Raw genomic sequence first — 20,660 nt, 5'->3', positions numbered from 1 at the left:
ATATGTGAAGAAAGCAGTCACAGAATTTAATGGGATCATGTGGGTACATATGGGAGGATTATGAGGGAGGAAAGGGATGTTGAAAATTACGTTATATTAATTCAAGAACAAAATAAATGGAGATAAAATGGAATGTAATTTAAAGAACGTGTCACAAAGAACACACCTTTCATGTTTTACAATGATGTAGCTATGTACCAACAAAACATTCAAACACAATAGCACAGTGCTAAGTATAGCTTATTCCATGTGTTAGAGAGTATAGTCCCAGAAGATAAACAATACTCTACAATTTTGATAGTATTTTTTGCTGTTCCTAGATATGGCAGATGTTTCCTGTTTCTAATGACAATAGAGATCTTGGATTTGATTTGTAAAGAAGTCAAAATATTACTGAGAAGAGGGACAATTCCTTAAGAAATATATAGCATAAATTTTAGCTTTAATATAGTCCATTTACACATATTATAGTCTTTCAGAATGTTCTTACTTTTTACAGACTTTTATACTTGCTTTGGTTTCTCCATATCAATAATATTTGTATTTATAAACAGTGAACATCTGGCCTCATTTTCTTCTGTATTTATCCAGTTATTTTTTCAATGATCTCTCTTGTAGCTCTGTACATGTTATAGTGGATAGTTTACTGGAAGAATGGAGAAGTCAATATATGGAAAGGCTTAAAAGTAGGAGAAGACATGACTATATCCTTCTAGAAAACTCTCCTTACTCTTTAACATCTTGTCTTGCAAGTATGTGGTTATTCTCGATCACATTGCCCAGGCCAGCTTTTTAATTTCCTTTAACTGAATAGTATTAGGCTAAGATTCAGAATGTGTCTTAAAATGCATGTCACATTATTTAAATGAATCATATAAGATATATTGATAAGCATTGTGATATTTACCCACCACTATTGTTCTGGAGCCAAAACCATTACTTATAAATGTTATCCTAAAGATAGTTCTTTCATTCTAACAGGAAGGCTCAATTAATCACCACAACATATTCTGACCTGAAGGATAATCTTATTAGTTTAAGGACATGAAATCACACATCATCCATCTGGGCCCAGCAGGAAATGCTGGACAGAACTATGTTGTTGTGATGGGAAATCATTGGTTGATTCCATGTCCCTCCCTCTCACTCACTGTATAAAAACCTTTGTCAGTCCACATCCTCACAACTACTTATCTACTTTGAGCTTCTGTAGAAGAGCAAAGTCTGGTGGCATCATGGTAAAATTTCTGTTGCTGGCTTTGACATTTGGACTGGCTCAGGCTCAGGTAAATCCATGAGGTCTGTGTTTATGTGTGAGCTTCCTCAATAGCACTATTCTGTGGATGTGATGTGTCATTTGGTTAATCCATGCAAAGCCATGAAATAACCTTTTTGACTTTCACTCAGGTACACTTTTCCAATCAGATGTTCTCTAGGATGAAAGAAGTAAAAAAAAAAAAAAGGGACTGGATTTGTAAAGTATATGAGGACAAAGCATTAGCAGTCTCAGTTCCATAATTCTATTTTAATCATGTCATTGTGTTGCTCTGGATTCGGCTTCATTCCTGGAAACATTATCTTGAACTAACAAATGAAAAATTATTGATGACTATTTCAAATATATTAAGAATTGAGAGAAGAGATGTCAACATTTATTCCTATTATAAAGGGTTATATTCTTTTGAGAGAAGATATGTGAATGCCAACTCAAACTCTAAAAGTCTATATGGTTTTCTTGTCATTTTTATTGCTTCTACAGATCGAGGGAAAACGGAAAACTGTTGCAATTGCTTCTAGCAGGACAGAGAAGATAGAGTTAGGTGGAGAACTGAGGATCTATTGTCGTGAACTTTCTTGTGATGAGGGATGCAAGGAAATGAAAGTCACATTTTATGTCAAGTAAGCAAATTATCCAGAATGTAAACTGAGCAAACTGATTTCACTTACTGCCCTTAATGCTGTGTAATTTACAAGGGGGAATGTTTTGGTTCTGATCATGAAAGCAAAGACCTCGTTTTTACCAATTTGATGATAATATTCTATAATGCGGTCATATCTGGACACCACACAGAGAGGTAATCAGTGTCTCTGCTTTCATGAGTACATCCTTAGGAATCATTTGCGTTGGAGGGCTGCCACTGAATTTTATCATCTGTATTAGAGAGAGAAACCTCTAAAGAAATCATTTGCAGTTATGTGAAGCATGTGATCACATAGGTCAGAGCCATAGAACTTATATTATTCGATCAGTGATTTCATAAACATCTTCCACAAAAAGATCAGATAAATATAGTCTTAGAATCTTTTTCTGATGGTCTACATTCAAGAGTTCTCTCTGACATTTCGATAACTATGTTCAATGCAGGTGTGCATAACTCAGTAAGAACTGAAAATGCTTAGAACCATTTCTATCTTGTAGTCACAACTTTAACTTTTAGGTTATGTATAACATCACTTCAAATGCATACATATAAACCCATGTATATATTATGGCTGGACCAGAACAAGAGAATTTTCGTACAGAAAATCTTATTTAATGACTCTTGATATTTGTATAAGGATATCACCAGAATCTTCATACCATGGGGCAAAATTGGTACCAATACAGGAAGGTAACTCTGTGACTGCAAACAGTATGCCATTTTCTAAATAAGAATTAGGAAAAATTGAAGTGAGCATCAGTAATTATTTCCTACCTCTGTATAGTGATAACTTTATTACTTATAGTACTTTCTCCAATGCATTATAACACTTGAACATCTTTAATACAAATTTGATGTTGGCAAAGAAGAAATCATAACTTCTCTCATTGATTTTATAGTGAAAATGGACAGTGCTCATTGACCACAATCACTGGGTATTTGCAAGAAGATGGTGAGACCTACAGAACCCAGTGTAAGTACAGCTTCTGGGAGCACCACCCTCTATGACTAAAGCATTGTGGTTGTGCATGCTGACAGTTCAGCTGCCCAGATGTACTTAGGTCAAGAGCAAATTTGTTTGTTTAGAAATTTATGATTTGCCCCAACCACCTAAGATATGCTACCAAGTTCAAATAAATTCTAGGCCCCCTTAGATTTACTTGGAGATGGCCACTATTATGTAAAGATGTGCATAATTCTGACAATATATTTTCAAGTAATTTTCCCACAGAAACATTCTTTGCAGATAACTTTCCTGTGTTTTTTCTTTCGTATGTTACATAATTTTTATTTGCCAAATCTGCTACTCCCTAGGAGGCCTCAATGTTATCAAACATCTTTGCCAAGTTCTTATCTCTGGCTCCCCTGTTCTTGCATTAAAAACATGGTCTCTCATCCTTCAGTGAGGGAAATTTTAGTTTACACTCTTATTTTAAATATTTTATCACATTTTATAGATTTTAATAATCAGAATATTGAATAACCAACCTAAATTTTAAAAAACAGTTATGGATAATATCTCTTAAGCTATTTCAGACTGACTCCTTCAAATTTTTAAGAATTGCTAAAACAATAGTAACATTATTCAACTAAATTATACACAATTTGACTTTTGGCTTGGTATTAAAACAGGCAAAACAAACACACAATCAAACACCAGATGGCACATTCTATTGTCAAGAAAATGCTTTCACTAGTTTTAGATGATTATTCAAAAACAGTCTTGGAATTGAAAGGGACCAGATCCTGGAATTCTTTTACTTTCTTGTGACTAACTCTTATCATTGAATAAGTGGAAATGTTTCACACAAATCTCTCTCTGTCGCTGTCTCTGTCTCTTTGTGTCACTCTCTGTCATAGACACATACACACTGTGAATGTCTGGTAATCTCTAAAAGTTTCATACTTACATCCTTTTCATCAATAATAGAAAAAGGAAAACTGTTTTGTGCATGTTACTAATTAGCAACTATCTCTTTTGCACATGTATACATTTCCCATCAAGTGTTACTATGTTTTAAAATTCGAGTTTTAACTTCTCATAAAATTTACATGGAGCCTTTGATATCTGGTTGAAAATGTCAGGAACACCTAACCAAGTGTCCCACTAGTCTTGACACAAGATATTCAGAGACATGGAAAGTGTCTCTACACAGGATTTTTAATCAGTTTTGCAGCATAGAAATAGATATTCTTCACATTATTGTGTAGTATACAAAATGAATGCCTACAGGAATGAATGCATGGGTTATGTATTAGTAAATCAGTGATGATTGCTGCTGTCACGGTCAACATAAATGTTTCACAAATAGGTGACATCAAACAAAGTAGAGAATTAAGTGTCACTAACTTTTGAAATATTTCAATTATCATTACAGTTCACGGGGATAATCATTATTCAGCTGTGAAGCAGACACAAGAGTATATAGTCTTTTATAGTGAGAATGTTGACAGAGACAACCAGGAGACAAAATTGGTGTTTGTTGTTGGTAAGAATGGCAGGGGATCCCTGAAATAGTACCAAAAGTGCTGCTCTGCAAAAAGGTCTAAGTCAGATTCACCCCCTAAATACACTGTTATAAGATTTCCAAAGTCCTTTCCAATAACTGATAACCAGAGTCTGTGTGGACCAAACTGTACATTATATTGTAATTTGAGTAGCATGAAACGGAAGGCTGTGGGCAATGAAGGAATTGATTGAAAGAGTTCATGTTCATGCTTCCTCCTGGGAAAATGGAGCATGTGTGATTTTCCCAAATTTCAGATATTTTCAGTGTCAATTCACTAAATGTGTAGAAAATTAAAACATAGTGTATAGCCCAAGAGAAATGTGAAGTTTCCATTGACAGGATTTCTTGGCATTTTTATTTTTAAGAGTAGATGGGATTGGATTAAGATGTGTAATTTCCATAGACAAATAGTTCCTATGACTTTGTTCATGAAATATTGGAAATTGTTTTTATACCAAAATTTTCACCTTATTAAGTGTGTCCTTGACCCTTGGGTTAATATTTATTATCCATATTGACCCATCCAGGGTGGATGAATTTGGAGAAGGTCGGACTTTTCATTAAATATCATGGTGGGACACAAAGGAAGCAATGTACATAATGCAGAACTGTCATGAACAGATCTCTGACATTATTATTCCTGGATTGCAGGCAATCAACCTTTAACACCTGAACAAAGGGAAAGACTCGTACAATATGTTGTATCAAAGGGCATTCCTCCTGAAAATATTCGAGACGTCCTGGAGACAGGTAAAGTCAACGCATGTTGTTTTTTCTATAACTTATATATGTATATGTGTGTGTGTGTGTGTGTGTGTGTGTGTGTGTGTGTGTGTGTGTGTGTGTGTGTGTGTTTGTGTCTATCTTCCCTGATTTAGATAGAAGTACTTGGGAGCTGTCTTCTTTTTCTAATAATAAAAAGTCTTTTACCCCACCCACTTTCTTTTACAGATACCTGCCCTGACCTGTAATAATGATTTTTGTAGGTGAGTAGAAGAAATGAAAGTCACAAATACTATATCTATGTTTTAATGAAGAAGGCTTTTTATGTAAAAATTTGACATAAGCATGTGAGTAAAAAATACCTTTTCTTAAATGGAGTAAAATCATGACAGATTGTTACTAGTGCTTGATATTTGAAAATCCTATAGTGACCAGCATGATGTAGAGAATAATTTAATTTATAAAACAATATTAAAGATTTTGTATGATTCAGAATTTGTAACGTTTTTATTTTGAAAAAATATTCCATCAGAATGTTTTTTACTTGAAAACTTTCAATTTATAAAAGGTTTGTGGTACATATTTTCCACAGACTTGATATAAGCCTGTTGATTTTTCAATACATACTTTGATCACCCTCGATTTAAATTTACATATAGGGCCACTCAGTGTCATTATTTCCTGTAGAAACTCTCTCTATATCCAATGTATGGGGCACAGGTGATTTCTCTGGAAGGAACTTCTTGTGTATAATTCTTTCCCTATAATCTACATTTTTATATTTAACTTTGTTCTCCTGCAATCTTGGTGATGAAACCTTTACTTTCAGCTCAACCATTTTTTCATGTTTGCACAGATAACAACAGCATGAGAATTATGCATCATATCCTCCTGACCATGGAATCAGTATCGTGTATAATTCATCTTTTCCTTCAAAATAACTTTTTCCTCTACTGTGTGGTCAGGCTACTGCATACGAAAGGCCTGACTTGACTTCTCTTCCTCTGCTCATGATCTATGACTTGTTCTTCACTTTTGGATGATTAAATAAAGTGATTCAAGAAGCAATGATGGCCTCGTGAAAATAGTCTCACTCAAAAGGCACATTAACGTAATACATAAATAAATGCAGCACATAAATGTGGACCAAATGGTAACTTTATAACTAAAACTATTTTAGTTTTGAAAATGTCATATTTCTAGAGGCATGTCCAAGAACACAGAAGGGAACATTATAATTTGCTTAGTATTTAGTCTCACCTGTAATTCAGGATAGGAGGGTGAATTATCCCAGCACACTAAAGTATTTCACACAACAAACTCATTGGTTCTAGCTACATTTTCCACATTACTTAAAACAGACAAAATACATCTCTTTTCCAAAAATCCGTGTAAGGGGTTTATGTTTTTGCTTAATGGCTTCATCAATCAAATAAATCTGGGTAAATTTAAATAGTGTAGAAATGAGTCAATCTGTTTTGAGGAATAGAATAAATTCACTGTAATGTTAGTGCATAATGCCAAACCCTCCAAATATGCATTTATATACTACATGTTTCTATAAATATCACAATGATTCCTTAGAATGTAGTTAGCTGTCAAAACATAAAAGGCAGACACAGTCTTCTTTGAGGGATTGGACCAGTGAAAGGGAGAAGAATCTAGACAGTGGTGTTACATCCTGTTTCCTAAAGTCTAATGATGAAACAGGTGCAAAGTAGGATCCATAAACAGTGTATGTAATTAAGAAACCATGACACAGTCTTTTTGTTGTTGAAAGAAGGCTGTTATTTCACATTCCTTTCTGTGCCATGTAAAAAGACGTTACATTAAAAAATCACTTGCCTTTTTTGAAAGTAATAATAATTATTATTATTAATCTTTTATACAGTCCAGCCATTATCTCCCTCTTAGTCCACCCTCAAAGAGTTCCTCATCCTATTCCTCCTCCCCTGTCTCCAAGAGGATATCCCCACACCCCTACAACACCCCCACCCTGTGAGTCCTCTCCACTCCCTAGGGGTAGGGCCTCGAGTTTCTCAAGGGTTAGGTGCATCTTCTCTCATTGAAGTCATACCAGGCAGTCCTCTGAGGTGTATGTGTCAGGGGCCTCATGCCATCTAGTGTATGCTGCCTGATTTTTGACTCACTGTCAGAGATCATAGGGGTCCAGGTCCACAGCTGGTCCTCCTATGAGGTCACGCTTCTTCTCAGCCTCTTCCACAGGGGTCCTTGACCTCAGACCATTGGTTGGGTGTAATTATCTGCATCAGTCTCAGTCAGCTGGTTGTTGGGACACTTGGAGGTCAGCTACTCTAGGCTTCTGTCCGTAAGCATAACACAACATCAGTAATAGTGTCCCGCCTTGGAGCTTCCCCTTGAAATGGGTCTCAATTTGGGCCAGTCACTGAAACTCCTTGCCCTCAGTTTCTTCTCTATTTTTGTCCCTGCAGTTCTTTTAGACAGGAACAATTCTGGGTTAAGAGTTCTTGGCTGTGGGATAGCAACCCTATCCAGCTACTTGATGCCTTATCTTTCTATGGGAGGTGGGCTCCATGTTCTCTCTCCCCCACTGAAGGGCATTTCATCTAAGATCCATTCCTTTGTGTCCTGAGAGTCTCTCACCTCCCAGGTCTCTGGTATATTCTAGAGTTTGCCAGCCTTCCACCTTCTGAGGTTCCCTGTCTCCATTTGTTCTGTTGGTCATTAAGGCTTCACTGCTGCCCTCCTCACCCTAATACCTGGTAATGTTGCCCTCCCCATCCCTCGCCTACCCAGATCTCTCCATCCTCTGCCCCCTGTGATTGCTCTCTTCAATCTCCCAAGTGGGATTGAGGAATCCGCACTTGGGCCTTTATGCTTCTTAACCTTCTTGAGTTCTGTGGATTATTTGCTGCATGTTCTGTATATTTTTGGCTAATATCCACTTATAAAAGAGTATATACCATGCACATCCTTTTAGGTCTGAGGTACCTCACTCAGGATGATATTTTCTAATTCTATCCATTTGTGTGCAAAACGCACGATGTCCTCATTTTTAATAGCTAAATAGTATTCAGTTGTGTAAATGAACCACACTTTCTGTATCCATTCTTCTGTTCTGGGATAACTGGGTTGTTTCCAGTTTCTGGCTATCATAAATGAGGCCATTATAAACATAGTGCAACATGTGCCCTTGTGGTATAATAGTGCATCATTTGGGTATACGGCCAGGAGTTGTATAGCTGGGTATTCAGGTACAACTATTTCTAATTTTCTGAGGAACCTCAAGATTGATTTACATAGTGGTTGTACCAGCTTGAAATCCCATCAGCAATGAAGGAGTGTTTCTCCTTCTCCACATCCTCACCAACATGTGATGTCACGTGAGGTTTTTTTATTTTATTCTAGCTATTCATTTTTTTAAATTTATTTTTCTCAGATATTTTATGTATTTACATTTCAAATGTTATCCCCTTCCCCAAACCACCTTCCCCTACTTTTATAAGGGTTCTCCCATTCTCACATACCCACTCTCACCCAAAGGCCCTGTCATTCCCCTACATTGGAGAAAAAAGCCTTCAGAGGACCAAGTGCTTTCCCTCCTATTGATGCTGGACATAGCCATCCTCTTCCACACATGTGGCTGGAGTCATAGGATTGCATGCTGGTACAACCACTTTGGAAACCATTCTGGCCATCCTCAGACCATTGGAAATAGTACTAACTGAAGACCCAGGTGTACCACTCCTGGGCATATACACAAAAGATGCTCCAACATATAACAAGAATACATGCTCTACTATATCCATAGTAGCCTTATTTATAATAGCCAGAAGCTGGAAAGAACACAGACATCCCTCAATAGAGGAATGACACAGATTATGTGGTACACCTACACAGTCGAGTACTACTCAGTTATTAAAAACAATGACTACATGAAGATCTTAGGCAAATTGAGGGAACTAGAAAATATCACCCTGAGTGAGGTGACCCAGTCACAAAAGAACACACATTGTATGTATTCATTGATAAGTAGATATTAGCCCAAAACCTCGAATTACCCAAGATACAATGGACAGATCACATGAAGCTCAAGAAGGATGACCAGAATGTGGAACTTCGCTCCTTCTTAAAAGGGGGAATAAAAATATCCATAGGAGGGGATATGGAGGCAAAGTGTAGAGCAGAGACTCAAGGAACGGCCATTCAGAGCCTGCCCCACATATGACCCATATATATACAGCCACCAAAACTAGATAAGTTCAATGAAGCTAAGAAGTGCTTAAAATTTTTTAAAGCATTTTTTCTCATTTATTCTCCATTCTATTAAGATTAATATCTAGAGGAAGTTGATCACCCAGACATGTGGGCACTCCTGAGTCTGCAGGGCAGGAGAGACTTGGACCTCTGCCCACTTTTCCTGACATACCTGGCACAAGAGGAAAATGTATAGGGCTCTGGGAACAGGAACATAGGGGCAGTCAAGCTGCAGGAGCCCTGTGGTCCAGTTCGCACCCGAATCTGAAGGGACCCAGTCAAACAGTGCCCTGCACCCAAGTCCCAGGGGAGGAAGAGCTAGACTTTCAGAGGGGCAGACATGCCTGGGATGCCAGAGAAGACTACTCTCTGCCCACATTTCTGATTCTAGAGGAAAACGCCTAATGCCATCTGGACCCCTGTGCTCAGGGACCCTGGAGAAGTAGGGACAGGCCCTTCTGGTTGCTGCCCTCATAGAGAACAGGAACGCAGCCCTGAGGAGCGACTTCAGGCCTGAGACCAGAGGTAAGAACAACTTTTCAGCTCCAAGTGAACTGCCTGGTGGATTCAGTACACATGCCCACAGGAACAGCTGAAAGCCAGTAGGCAGGAACAACTACATGCCTGAAAGCAGAACACTCTGTTCCCATAACTGGCTGTAGGAAAATAGGAAAACAGGTCTACAGCACTCCTGACACACAGGCCTATAGGACAGTCTAGCCACTGTCAGAAATAGCAGAACAAGGTAACACCAGAGACAACCTGATGGCAAGAGGCAAGCGCAGGAACCCAAGCAACAGAAATCAAAACTACATGGCATCATCGGAGCCGAATTCTCCCAACAAAGCAAACACTAAATATACAAACACACCAGAAAAGCAAGATCTAGATTTAAAAATCACACTTGATCATGATGATTGAGGACTTTAAGAAAGACATAAAGAACTCTTTAGAGAAATGCAGGAAAACATGAGTAAATGAGTAGAAGCCCTTAGAGAGGAAACACAAAAATCTGTGAAAGAATTACAGGAAAACATACCCAAACAGGTGAACAAAATGAAAATGGAAATAGGAATAAAGAAAGCACAAAGGGAGACAACCCTGGATTTAGAAAAGCAAAGGAAGAGACAAGGAGCTGTAGATACAAGCATCACCAACAAGACACAAGAGATAGAAGAGAGAATCTCAGGAGTAGAAGATTCCATAGAAATCATCTACACAACTGTCAATGATAATGTAAAACGGAAAAAGCTACTGGCCCAAAACATAAAGGAAATCCAGGACACAATGAGAAGATCAAACATATGGATAAAAGTTATAGAAGAGAATGAAGACTCCAAACTCAAAGTCCAGTAAATATCTTCAACAAAATCACAGAAAAAAATTTACCTAACCTGAAGAAAGAGGTGCCCGTAAACATACGGGAAGCCTACAGAACTCCAAATAGATTGGACCAGAAGGGAAATTTCTCGAATCACATATTAGTCAAAACACCAATGCACAAAACAAAGAAAGAATATTAAGAGCAGTAAGGGGAAAAGGTCAAGTAACATATAAAGGCAGGCCTATCAGAATCACACCAGACTTCTCACCAGAGACAATGAAAGCCAGAAGATCCTGGACAGATGTCATACAGACCCTAAGAGAACACAAATGCCAGCCCAGGTTACTGTATCCAGCAGAACTCTCAATTAACATAGATGGTGAAACCAAGATATTCCATGACAAAACCAAATTTACACAATATCTTTCTACAAATCCAGCCCTACAAAGGATAATAAATGTAAAGCAAAAGACAGGGAGGCAAGCTACACCTAGGAAAAGCAAGAAACTAAATGTTTTACAACAAAACAAAGAGAAGGAAAGCACACAAACATAATCTCACCTTCAAATATGAAGATAACAGGAAGCAGCAAACACTATTACTTAATATCTCTCAACATCAATGGACTCAGTTCTCCAATAAAAGGATACAGATAAACAAACTGGGTAAGTAACGAGGACCCAGCATTTTGCTGCCTACAGGAAACACACCTCAGAGACAAAGAGAGACACTACCTCAGAGTTAAAGGCTGGATAATAATTTTCCAAGCAAATGGTCTGAAGAAGCAAGCTGGAGTGTCACGCCCACCTCGGCCAGCAAGGAAGACGCAACACTGTCGGATTCTTCTCAACAGCCTTTATTGTAGGAACACCTCATTGTTGATACAGGGGACCTGGAGCAACAAAGGCACTAGCCTTATATACAAAACAGGCTATGGCTGTATATTTGTCCTCTAGGGATTGGTGGAACATGAAATACCTCATTAGCATGAATACCACCCTGGCCTTGTAGATGCCGGAGGTATGCCAACACATGCGCTGTAAGGTTGTTTACCACAAATGACCACCGGATGTCATCACCATCTTTTTATCTATATGTGCAGCTCCCTACAACTCCCCCTTTTTTGTTTTATAAAAAAAGCCATTAGGTGGAAGTAGTGGTCTGAGAGAAATCAGACATGTCACACAGAGTGCCCAGCTCGGCCATGGCAAGCCACTCTTGCAGTTAGGACTGCACCCCAATGGCGAGAAATGAACTTATGCTGTAACACACCGTTCTGGGCTATACGTGTGTTTTTACTGGGGGAGAAACTGGGCAGAGGAGCATTTGACCAGCCCGTATGTTTTTTTGTTTTGTTTTGTTTTGTTTTGTTTGTTTTGTTTTGTTTTTTTTTTTTTGTTTTTGTTTTTTGTTTTTTGGAGTTCTTGAGTTTAATTTCCAGCCACCATATAATAGCTCATAACCATCTTTTTTTTTTTTTATTAACTTGAGTATTTCTTATTTACATTTCAGTGTTATTCCCATTGCCATATTCGGGCCAACATCCCCTAACCCCACCCCTTCCCCTTCTTTATGGGTGTTCCCCTCCCCTCCCTCCCCCCATTGCTGCCCTCCCCCCAACAATCACGTTCACTGGGGGTTCAGTCTTAGCAGGACCCAGGACTTCCCCTTCCACTGGTCCTCTTACTAGGATATTCATTGCTACCTATGAGGTCAGAGTCCAGGGTCAGTCCATGTATAGTCTTTAGGTAGTGGCTTAGTCACTGGAAGCTCTGGTTGCTTGGAATTGTTGTTCATATGGGGTCTCGAGCCCCTTCAAGCTCTTCCAGTTCTTTCTCTGATTCCTTCAAAAGGGGTCCTGTTCTCAGTTCAGTGGTTTGCTACTGGCATTCGCCTCTGTATTTGCTATATTCTGGCTGTGTCTCTCAGGAGAGATCTACATCCGGCTCCTGTCTGCCTGCACTTCTTTGCGTCATCCACCTTGTCTAATTGGGTGGCTGTTTATGTATGGGCCACATGTGGGGCAGGCTCTGAATGGGTGTTCCTTCTGTCTCTGTTTTAATCTTTGCCTCTCTATTCCCTGCAAAGAGTATTCTTGTTCCCCTTTTAAAGAAGGAGTGAAGCATTCACATTTTGATCATCCGTCTTGAGTTTCATGTGTTCTATGCATCTAGGGCAATTCAAGCATTTGGGCTAATAGCCACTTATTAATGAGTGCATAAATGTGTGTTTTTCTGTGATTGGGTTACCTCACTCAGGATTTTATTTTCCAGTTCCAACCATTTGTCTATGAATTTCATAAAGGCATTGTTTTTGATAGCTGAGTAGTATTCCATTGTGTAGATGTACCACATTTTCTGTATCCATTCCTCTGTTAAAGGGCATCTGGGTTCTTTCCAGCTTCTGGCTATTATAAATAAGGCTGCTATGAACAGAGTGGAGCACGTGTCTTTTTTATATGTTGGGGCATCTTTTGGGTATATGCCCAAGAGAGGTATAGCTGGATCCTCAGGCAGTTCAATGTCCAATTTTCTGAGGAACCTCCAGACTGATTTCCAGAATGGATGTACCAGTCTGCAATCCCACCAACAATGGAGGAGTGTTCCTCTTTCTCCACATCCTCGCCAGCATCTGCTGTCGCCTGAGTTTTTGATCTTAGCCATTCTCACTGGTGTGAGGTGAAATCTCAGGGTTGTTTTGATTTGCATTTCCCTTATGACTAAAGATGTTGAACATTTCTTTAGGTGTTTCTCAGCCATTCGGCATTCCTCAGCTGTGAATTCTTTGTTTAGCTCTGAACCTCATTTTATAATAGGGTTATTTGTCTCCCTGCAGTCTAACTTCTTGATTTCTTTGTATGTTTTGGATATAAGGCCTCTATCTGTTGTAGGATTGGTAAAGATCTTTTCCCAATCTGTTGGTTTCCATTTTGTCCTAACCACAGTGTCCTTTGCCTTACAGAAGCCTTGCAGTTTTATGAGATCCCATTTGTCGATTCTTGATCTTAGAGCATGAGCCATTGGTGTTTTGTTCAGGAAATTTTTTCCAGTGCCCATGTGTTCGAGATGCTGCCTAGTTTTTCTTCTATTAGTTTGAGGTATCTGGTTTGATGTGGAGGTCCTTGATCCACTTGGACTTAAGCTTTGTACAGGGTGATAAGCATGGATCGATCTGCATTCTTCTACATGTTGACCTCCAGTTGAACCAGCACCATTTTTTCTGAAAATGCTATCTTTTTTTCTATTGGATGGTTTTGGCTCCTTTGTCAAAAATCAAGTGCCCATAGGTGTGTGGGTTCATTTCTTGGTCTCCAATTCTGTTCCATTGGTCTATCTGTGTGTCTCTGTACCAATACCATGCAGTTTTTATCACTATTGCTGTGTAATACTGCTTGAGTTCAGGGATAGTGATTCCCCCAGAAGTCCTTTTATTGTTGAGGACAGTTTTAGCTATCCTTGGATTTTGTATTCCAGATGAATTTGCAAATTGTTCTGTCTAACTCTTTGAAGAAATTGATTGGTATTTTGATTGGAATTGCATTGAATCTGTAGATCGCTTTTGGTAAAATGGCCATTTTTACTATATTAATCCTGCCAATCCATGAGCATGGGAGATCTTTCCATCTTCTGAGGTCTTCTTCAATTTCTTTCTTCAGAGTCTTGAAGTTCTTATTGTACAGATCTTTTACTTGCTTGGTTAAAGTCACACCGAAGTACTTTATATTATTTGGGTCTATTATGAAGGGTGTCATTTCCCTAATTTCTTTCTCGACTTGTTTCTCTTTTGTGTAGAGGAAGGCTACTGATTTATTTGAGTTAATTTTATACCCAGCCACTTTGCTGAAGTTGTTTATCAGCTTTAGTAGTTCTCTGGTGGAACTTTTGGGATCACTTAAATATACTATCATATCATCTGCAAATAGTGATATTGTGCCTTCTTCTTTTCCAATCTGTATCCCCTTGATCTCCTTTTGTTGTCTGATTGCTCTGGCTAGAACTTCAAGAACTATATTGAATAAGTAGGGAGAGAGCAGCCCGTATGTTTAAATGGGGTGTAGCTACCTCTGTCTATGACTGGTCTACATCAGGGTGTCACGTCGATATTGTCATTGTTCCTGTCTTAGGTTGTTCCTCTTGGCGACTCAGTATTAACCGTCATAGGGTTACCCTATCACTATCAGGCCCCGTGTCTTAGGTTGGTCCGAGCCTGAGGAAAGTTGTCCGTCTCTGGATACAATGACTTCACTTTATAGTGACAAAAATGATCTAGGGCGAACTCTTAATTTTTTCAGAGAGGCCAGCCATATGTTGGGAGAAGCACCATTTTCAATGGCGACCATAGCCTGGTAAACAATCACTTTGTGTCTGGCATATTCTCTTTTTAAACGGCAGAAGAGCCAGAGACATACTCTGCATCCCAAGAGGACAATGCCCCCCAGGCAAACATGTCACCCTATTCTTTAAAAAAGGAGAAAGCATGGGTAATCCATGAGGTGAAATCTCCAAACGTGATAGGTTCCAATCTAGTGTTGTTAGGGACAGCAATCAGCATCAGCAATTGTCTTGATAGTTGTTCTGTTTTCATGGACCAATTTCCTTTCAGATAATTCAAGATTTTTTGTTCTGTTGAGAATACTGAGAAAAATTAGCTTGCAAAGGAGTAATGCATAAACCTCTAAGGGAGGAAATGCAGGACAGCTGTGTCATATGATATAATACTTCAATTTGTTCTTGGATTAAATCTATCTGTTGATTAGCTAATAGAAAGCCAGATGCCAAGTGGGTATTAAATTCTTCTTGTATCTCTAGTGTCACTGTGGTTCTTTCCACAATCTGATTGATAGTCTCAGCCGTCTGTACTTGATTAGTCATAGCAATTGTAGCTGTGGTAGCTGCAGCAGCAGACAGCACAATAGCTGAAATTATGGCTGCCGTAATTCCAAAATCCCTTCTGGTTCTTAGCAAATTAAGAATAGGAAAGCTATCTGGGTTGGCCTCTACTGGGATTGGCACAAAGGAGGGAATCTTGACCATCACTGTGGTATCATTGGTGCCATTCCAGCGTTCAGCTAAATAGCAGACTACATCAGACTTATTACAATTTAAAGCATCATCACTTACATTAGTGCTTATCAGAAAGAAGAAAGGTGGTCTAACACATACTGAAGCACCAACAGCAGCATCATTTGCTAAAAGGCCATTAATCTTTACATTTATTAAACTGGTTTTGTTATTTATTCTAGTGGCTGAAATATTATACAATGTAAAGTCTTCACCTAATAATCGGGCAAAAGGAATTAGAGATGTGTATGCTCCCTGCTCATTTGATAATACCCATTGATACCAAGGCCAAAAATTATGCTTGCCAGACTTATTTTCCCCCCGATCATACTGTACATTGCCAAGAGGAGGGGAAAATTCAAATCCTGGTAGGAATTGTTTTGTTCTATGGAATGGACTCTGACATGGGGTAAAATCAGGTGGAAACTCTTGATATGGGGGGCAAGTAGGTAGGACTCTACAACAGGTAGAGTTATCCAGTGTGTGATTGCCTTGCCCCCGGCGTGATGGAAAACTACAATTATGTATCACAATCAAAGTTGTAATGTTCAACTCAGCAGAATTATTGACTGATGTGTCTCCACTGCCTGAAGAGGCTCCTTGAGTAATTTGACTCAAAGCAGCCAGGATGGAACCAGCGCCCATAGCACTACTGCTCATAGGATCTAACCAATTAGCCAATGTTGTCCTTCGCAGCCATATACAAGGCTGGGAGGAATTTATAAGAGTGAAACATAATATATGTAACAACGAAAGATTAGTGGCAGTATACCATTGGGGTAATTCTCCATTTGGCACTATACAGGGAACATCACACAAACAGGAGGTGGAGAAAAAGGTTGGCAAAACAGTAGAATTGCTATGAACTGGCATAAGTACTGGTCAGGATCTGGCAATAGCCCACAGAGTGAGTGAATCAACCTGTATTACCATTCCCAGCAATAATAGAGTGCGAAGTTCCATTGTCAGGAGTAGCAGGAGGCAGATTGGGAGTCAAACGCTCAGGCACCCAAATTGAATTGTCTTGATTCTGTGGAAAAACACAAACAGCTCCCCTAGATCTCGAAATCACGGGATCTGGGCCACACCATTCACCAGTTAAGACATCCTTCCACTTTACTTCTGCATTAGTCATAAGTGTAGTAGTAGCATGGCGATCCACAGCAGAGCGGCCATGTGCATCCAAAATTAAGAAATTTAGAGTAAACAAAAGTGGTTCTTTTGGTGTTCGGCCACTGGCAATTCCCTCTTTTTGTATTTGTATAAGCTCTTTTAAGGTACAATGTGCTCTTCCCACAATTCCTTGACCCTGGGGATTGTACAGTAATCTAGTAGTATGTTCGACCTGCATTGTCTGGCAAAATGCCTGAAAGGACTTTGCTGTGTAGGCAGGCCCGTTGTCTGTCTTGAGACTATCAGTCTTTCCCCAGGCTGCCATTAATCTGGCTATAGACCTGATCTGGATAACCAGTCTGGTCCAAAGTAAATCTGCCTATTCCCAATAGCATGTCAGCATTCCAATGTCTCTGAGGGTCTGCTCCTGAAGCCAAATTAATGGCAGCTTGAGTGTTAGCATTTTCATAAAGGAAAGATTTCCAATCCAAATATGGACCCAGAGAGAGACAAGCTCTGGCTAAACTCCCCCAGTCTCCAGGGGTGAGACAGTATCTGCCAAGAGCCTCAATTTGAGCGATAACAAAAGCTGACTCCATAGGTTTTGACTGACTCTGCTAATTGCTTTATTGTCTTAAAGTCAACAGGTTCATGATGTCGCTGCCCGTTTACATCCAGAAAAACTGGAAAACTCAATCCTAACTCTTTCCATACTTCTGGGCAAAAAGAAGTACCTCCTGTAGGCTTCACCATGCTTTTATGTTGAGGGTTATATGGAGGTGCAGGGGTGCTGTTGTATAACTGTTTTCTTATCTAATTCTTTTTGGCTTGTTGCCACATAGCATTGGCATGTGGTCAGTCCGGATGATATCTCTCTTTCTCATACTGAGCGGCTTCTTCCTCAAGGTCTGCCAAGTCATTCTCACTAAGCTCTGAGTCACTTGACATTCCTGAAGTCAAGGCTTTTAAAGAGGGATATATCTTATTTGTTTCTTGGTCCTGATTATCCCCTTTTTTTATCTCTGCCTTATCTCTGTTTCTTTTATCTCCCTTTCTTTTCTTTCCTTCCTTCGAGACCTTTACTCCCTCCACATGCTTTCTTGTTGCTCTGTAAGGATTTTCTGACCTGTCCTAACTGCTTCCTCACATCGCTTATCCTCTAAGCAGGCACGGACCATTGGCCAAAGTGGCTTTGTCCCTGGTTTAAGCTTGCCCACTGTTGTTTCCCTATCCAGATCTTTTCCTAACTTGTCCCATGTTCTCAAAGTAAGAGATCCTGACACTATAAACCACGGAGCACAACGGTCACATTCATCAAGAAAACTCAACAGGATTTTCCTTTCGATTTTAAGCTTACGCTGACCAAGAAGCTCCTGAAGAGCTGACAGGAGCGGGGTGGAGTATGAGTTTCCCATGCTCTATGAGCTTATTTACGTACGATCGATTTATGAGCATTTCTATTTTATTTTTCAGTTTTATCTATCTTATCCATCTGTCTGCCTATCTCTCTATGTATATGTCTGTCTGTCTGTCTATCTATCTATCTGTCTATCTATTTATCTATTTATTCATTTTGTATCCCGACTGCTCCATTCCTGTCTCCTACCAGGCTCAGCTCCAAAACCTTTCCCACTGAACCTCACTATTCCCTGAAAAAGAGAAGTCCCCATTGCATACTGCTCCACCATGGGACACCCATTTAAAAGAGGACAAACTACAGTCTCTCCCACTAGGACCATGCCAGACAGCACAGTTCAGGGAAGGGGTTCTAGTGGAAGGCAACAGAGTCAGAGAGAACCTTTGCTCAAAGAAAAGCACGCAGAGGTCTTTGAGGAGGAAATTAATAAATTCCTTAAAAGTATACAAGAAAATACAATTAAATGAGTGAAGGAAAAGAACAAAATGGATCAAGACCTGATAATGGAAATAGAAGTAATAGACAAAACAGAAACTGATGGATTCCTGGAGTTGGAAACCCAGAAAAGAGAATAGGAACAACAGTCACAAGCATCACCAACAGAATACAAGAGACTGTAGAGAGAATCTCTTGTGTAGAAGATATGAGAGAAGAACCTAATGCATGAGTCAAAGAAATGTTAAATCTAAACATTTCCTTTCATAAGACATCCAGGAAATCTGGGATACCATGAAAAGACCTAACCTAAGATCAATAGGAATAGAAGAAGGCAAAGAGTCTCAGCTACATCTCAGAAATATTTTCAATAATAACATACAAGAAAAATATTTCCCAACAGAACACCAGTTAGATTGGACTAGAAAACAAAATCCTATGGCCACATAATAATCCAAACACTAAATTTATAGAAAAAAGAAAGAATATTGTGAATATTATAAGTTGCAAAGTAACATACAAGCAATGACCTACCAGCAGTACAACTGATTCCTCAACAGAGATTCTAAGAACTAGAAGGGCCTGGACAGATGCCTTATAGCCTCTAAGAAACCTCATTTGCCAACCTAGACTACTATAGCCAGCAAAACTCTCAGTTAACACAGATGGAGAAACCATGATATTAAACAAAACCAAATTAAAACAGTTTCTATCCATAAATCCAGGCCTACAGAAAAATACTTGAAGGAAGACTATAAGGGACACTCTTATTGTAAACACCAGCACAACTAAAGGTAGGCAGCCTCAGATAGAAACAATATTTGTATGGTCTCTTGGCTTTACATATTTTGGGGAGAGTTGGCACTGTGACTACTTTCTTGTTGGCAATATAGGCTCTTGGTATAAAGCCCAGGCTGGCCTCAGATTCATAGTGCTCCTGATGTAGATTCACCAGTGAGGACGTCACACACAACATCTATTTTATTGTGGTTTTGTATTGATTTTGTATACTGTATGTATGTGTGTGCTGATATGTGGGGAAGTTTGTGTATGAATGATACATGCATATGTATGTGTGAAAGCTAGAAGTCAAACTTAGGTGCCACTGCTTCTCAAGTGTCATCCACCTTGTCTTTTAGAGACAAGTTCTTTCACTGAGACCTACTTTATTTAGGGTCTCCAGCCAGACAATTCCAGGCATCTACTTTCCTTTGTCTCACTAGGGAGAGGCTTACAAACTTGCACCACCAAGAGGAACTTGTTACTTGGTTGCTGGGCATTAAAGTCATGTTCTGTCCTTGATCTTGAGGTACACACACTTTCCCAGCAGAACTATGTCCTCATGCCCACTTTATTCTGATTTTTCACACACTCTTCCAGTTATCTGAACAATTGTCTCTCAACATACCAATGATTTACCATCTGGTATTTTAATAATGATTGCCCCTTGTTGCTCTGGAGTTGTACCTTTGCCTGATGTGAGCTTTCATTGGAGTATGGGAATGGAGGTGGTGTATACTTGTCTTAGTCAGGGTTCTCTAGAGTCACAGAACATATGGGTAGTCTCTATATAGTAAGAGTATTGGTTGATAACTTACAGTCTGTAGTCCAACTCCCCAACAATGATCAGTAGCAGCTGTGAATGGAAGTCCAAGGGTCTAGCAGTGGCTCAGTCCTACAAGGCAGGCAGACATGCAGGCAGGTGAAAAAGAGAGACTCTACCTTCTTCCAATGTCCTTATGTAAGTCTCCAGCAGAAGGTGTGTCCCAGATCAAAGGTGTGTACCACCATGCCTGGATCTGGGACTTGTTTTGTCCCAGGTGGCCTTGACTTCAGAGATCCCCTTGCCTCAAGCTCCTGGGATTCATAGCCACTTTGCCTCAAGATCTTCACACTGAGATCCAAGTCAGAAACTTG

General features: G+C 39.3%; 1 protein-coding gene across 1 annotated transcript; it reads left to right on the top strand.

Moving 5' to 3' along the window:
- Positions 1-592: 592 nt before the first annotated feature.
- Positions 593-6,077, top strand: LOC116887247 (odorant-binding protein 1a-like). The gene is made up of 7 exons (XM_032888814.1): positions 593-1,286; positions 1,760-1,899; positions 2,822-2,895; positions 4,301-4,411; positions 5,084-5,182; positions 5,384-5,418; positions 6,012-6,077. The coding sequence occupies exons 1-6, from the start codon at positions 1,131-1,133 to the stop codon at positions 5,401-5,403; spliced, it is 600 nt and encodes a 199-aa protein (XP_032744705.1). The 5' UTR covers positions 593-1,130; the 3' UTR covers positions 5,404-5,418; positions 6,012-6,077.
- Positions 6,078-20,660: the final 14,583 nt, after the last annotated feature.

Source organism: Rattus rattus, chromosome 18, assembly GCF_011064425.1.
Source record: "Rattus rattus isolate New Zealand chromosome 18, Rrattus_CSIRO_v1, whole genome shotgun sequence".
NCBI classification, from domain to species: domain Eukaryota; kingdom Metazoa; phylum Chordata; class Mammalia; order Rodentia; family Muridae; genus Rattus; species Rattus rattus.
This window is presented reverse-complemented; position numbering and strand designations above follow the sequence as displayed.

Bases quoted from the DNA above. Each gene is read 5' to 3' on its own strand.
- LOC116887247 (XM_032888814.1), top strand. From the start codon at position 1,131: ATGTCCCTCCCTCTCACTCACTGTATAAAAACCTTTGTCAGTCCACAT. The intron at 2,896-4,300 runs GTAAGTACAGCT...TTATCATTACAG, and splicing joins TGAGACCTACAGAACCCAGT to TTCACGGGGATAATCATTAT. The intron at 4,412-5,083 runs GTAAGAATGGCA...CCTGGATTGCAG, and splicing joins AAAATTGGTGTTTGTTGTTG to GCAATCAACCTTTAACACCT.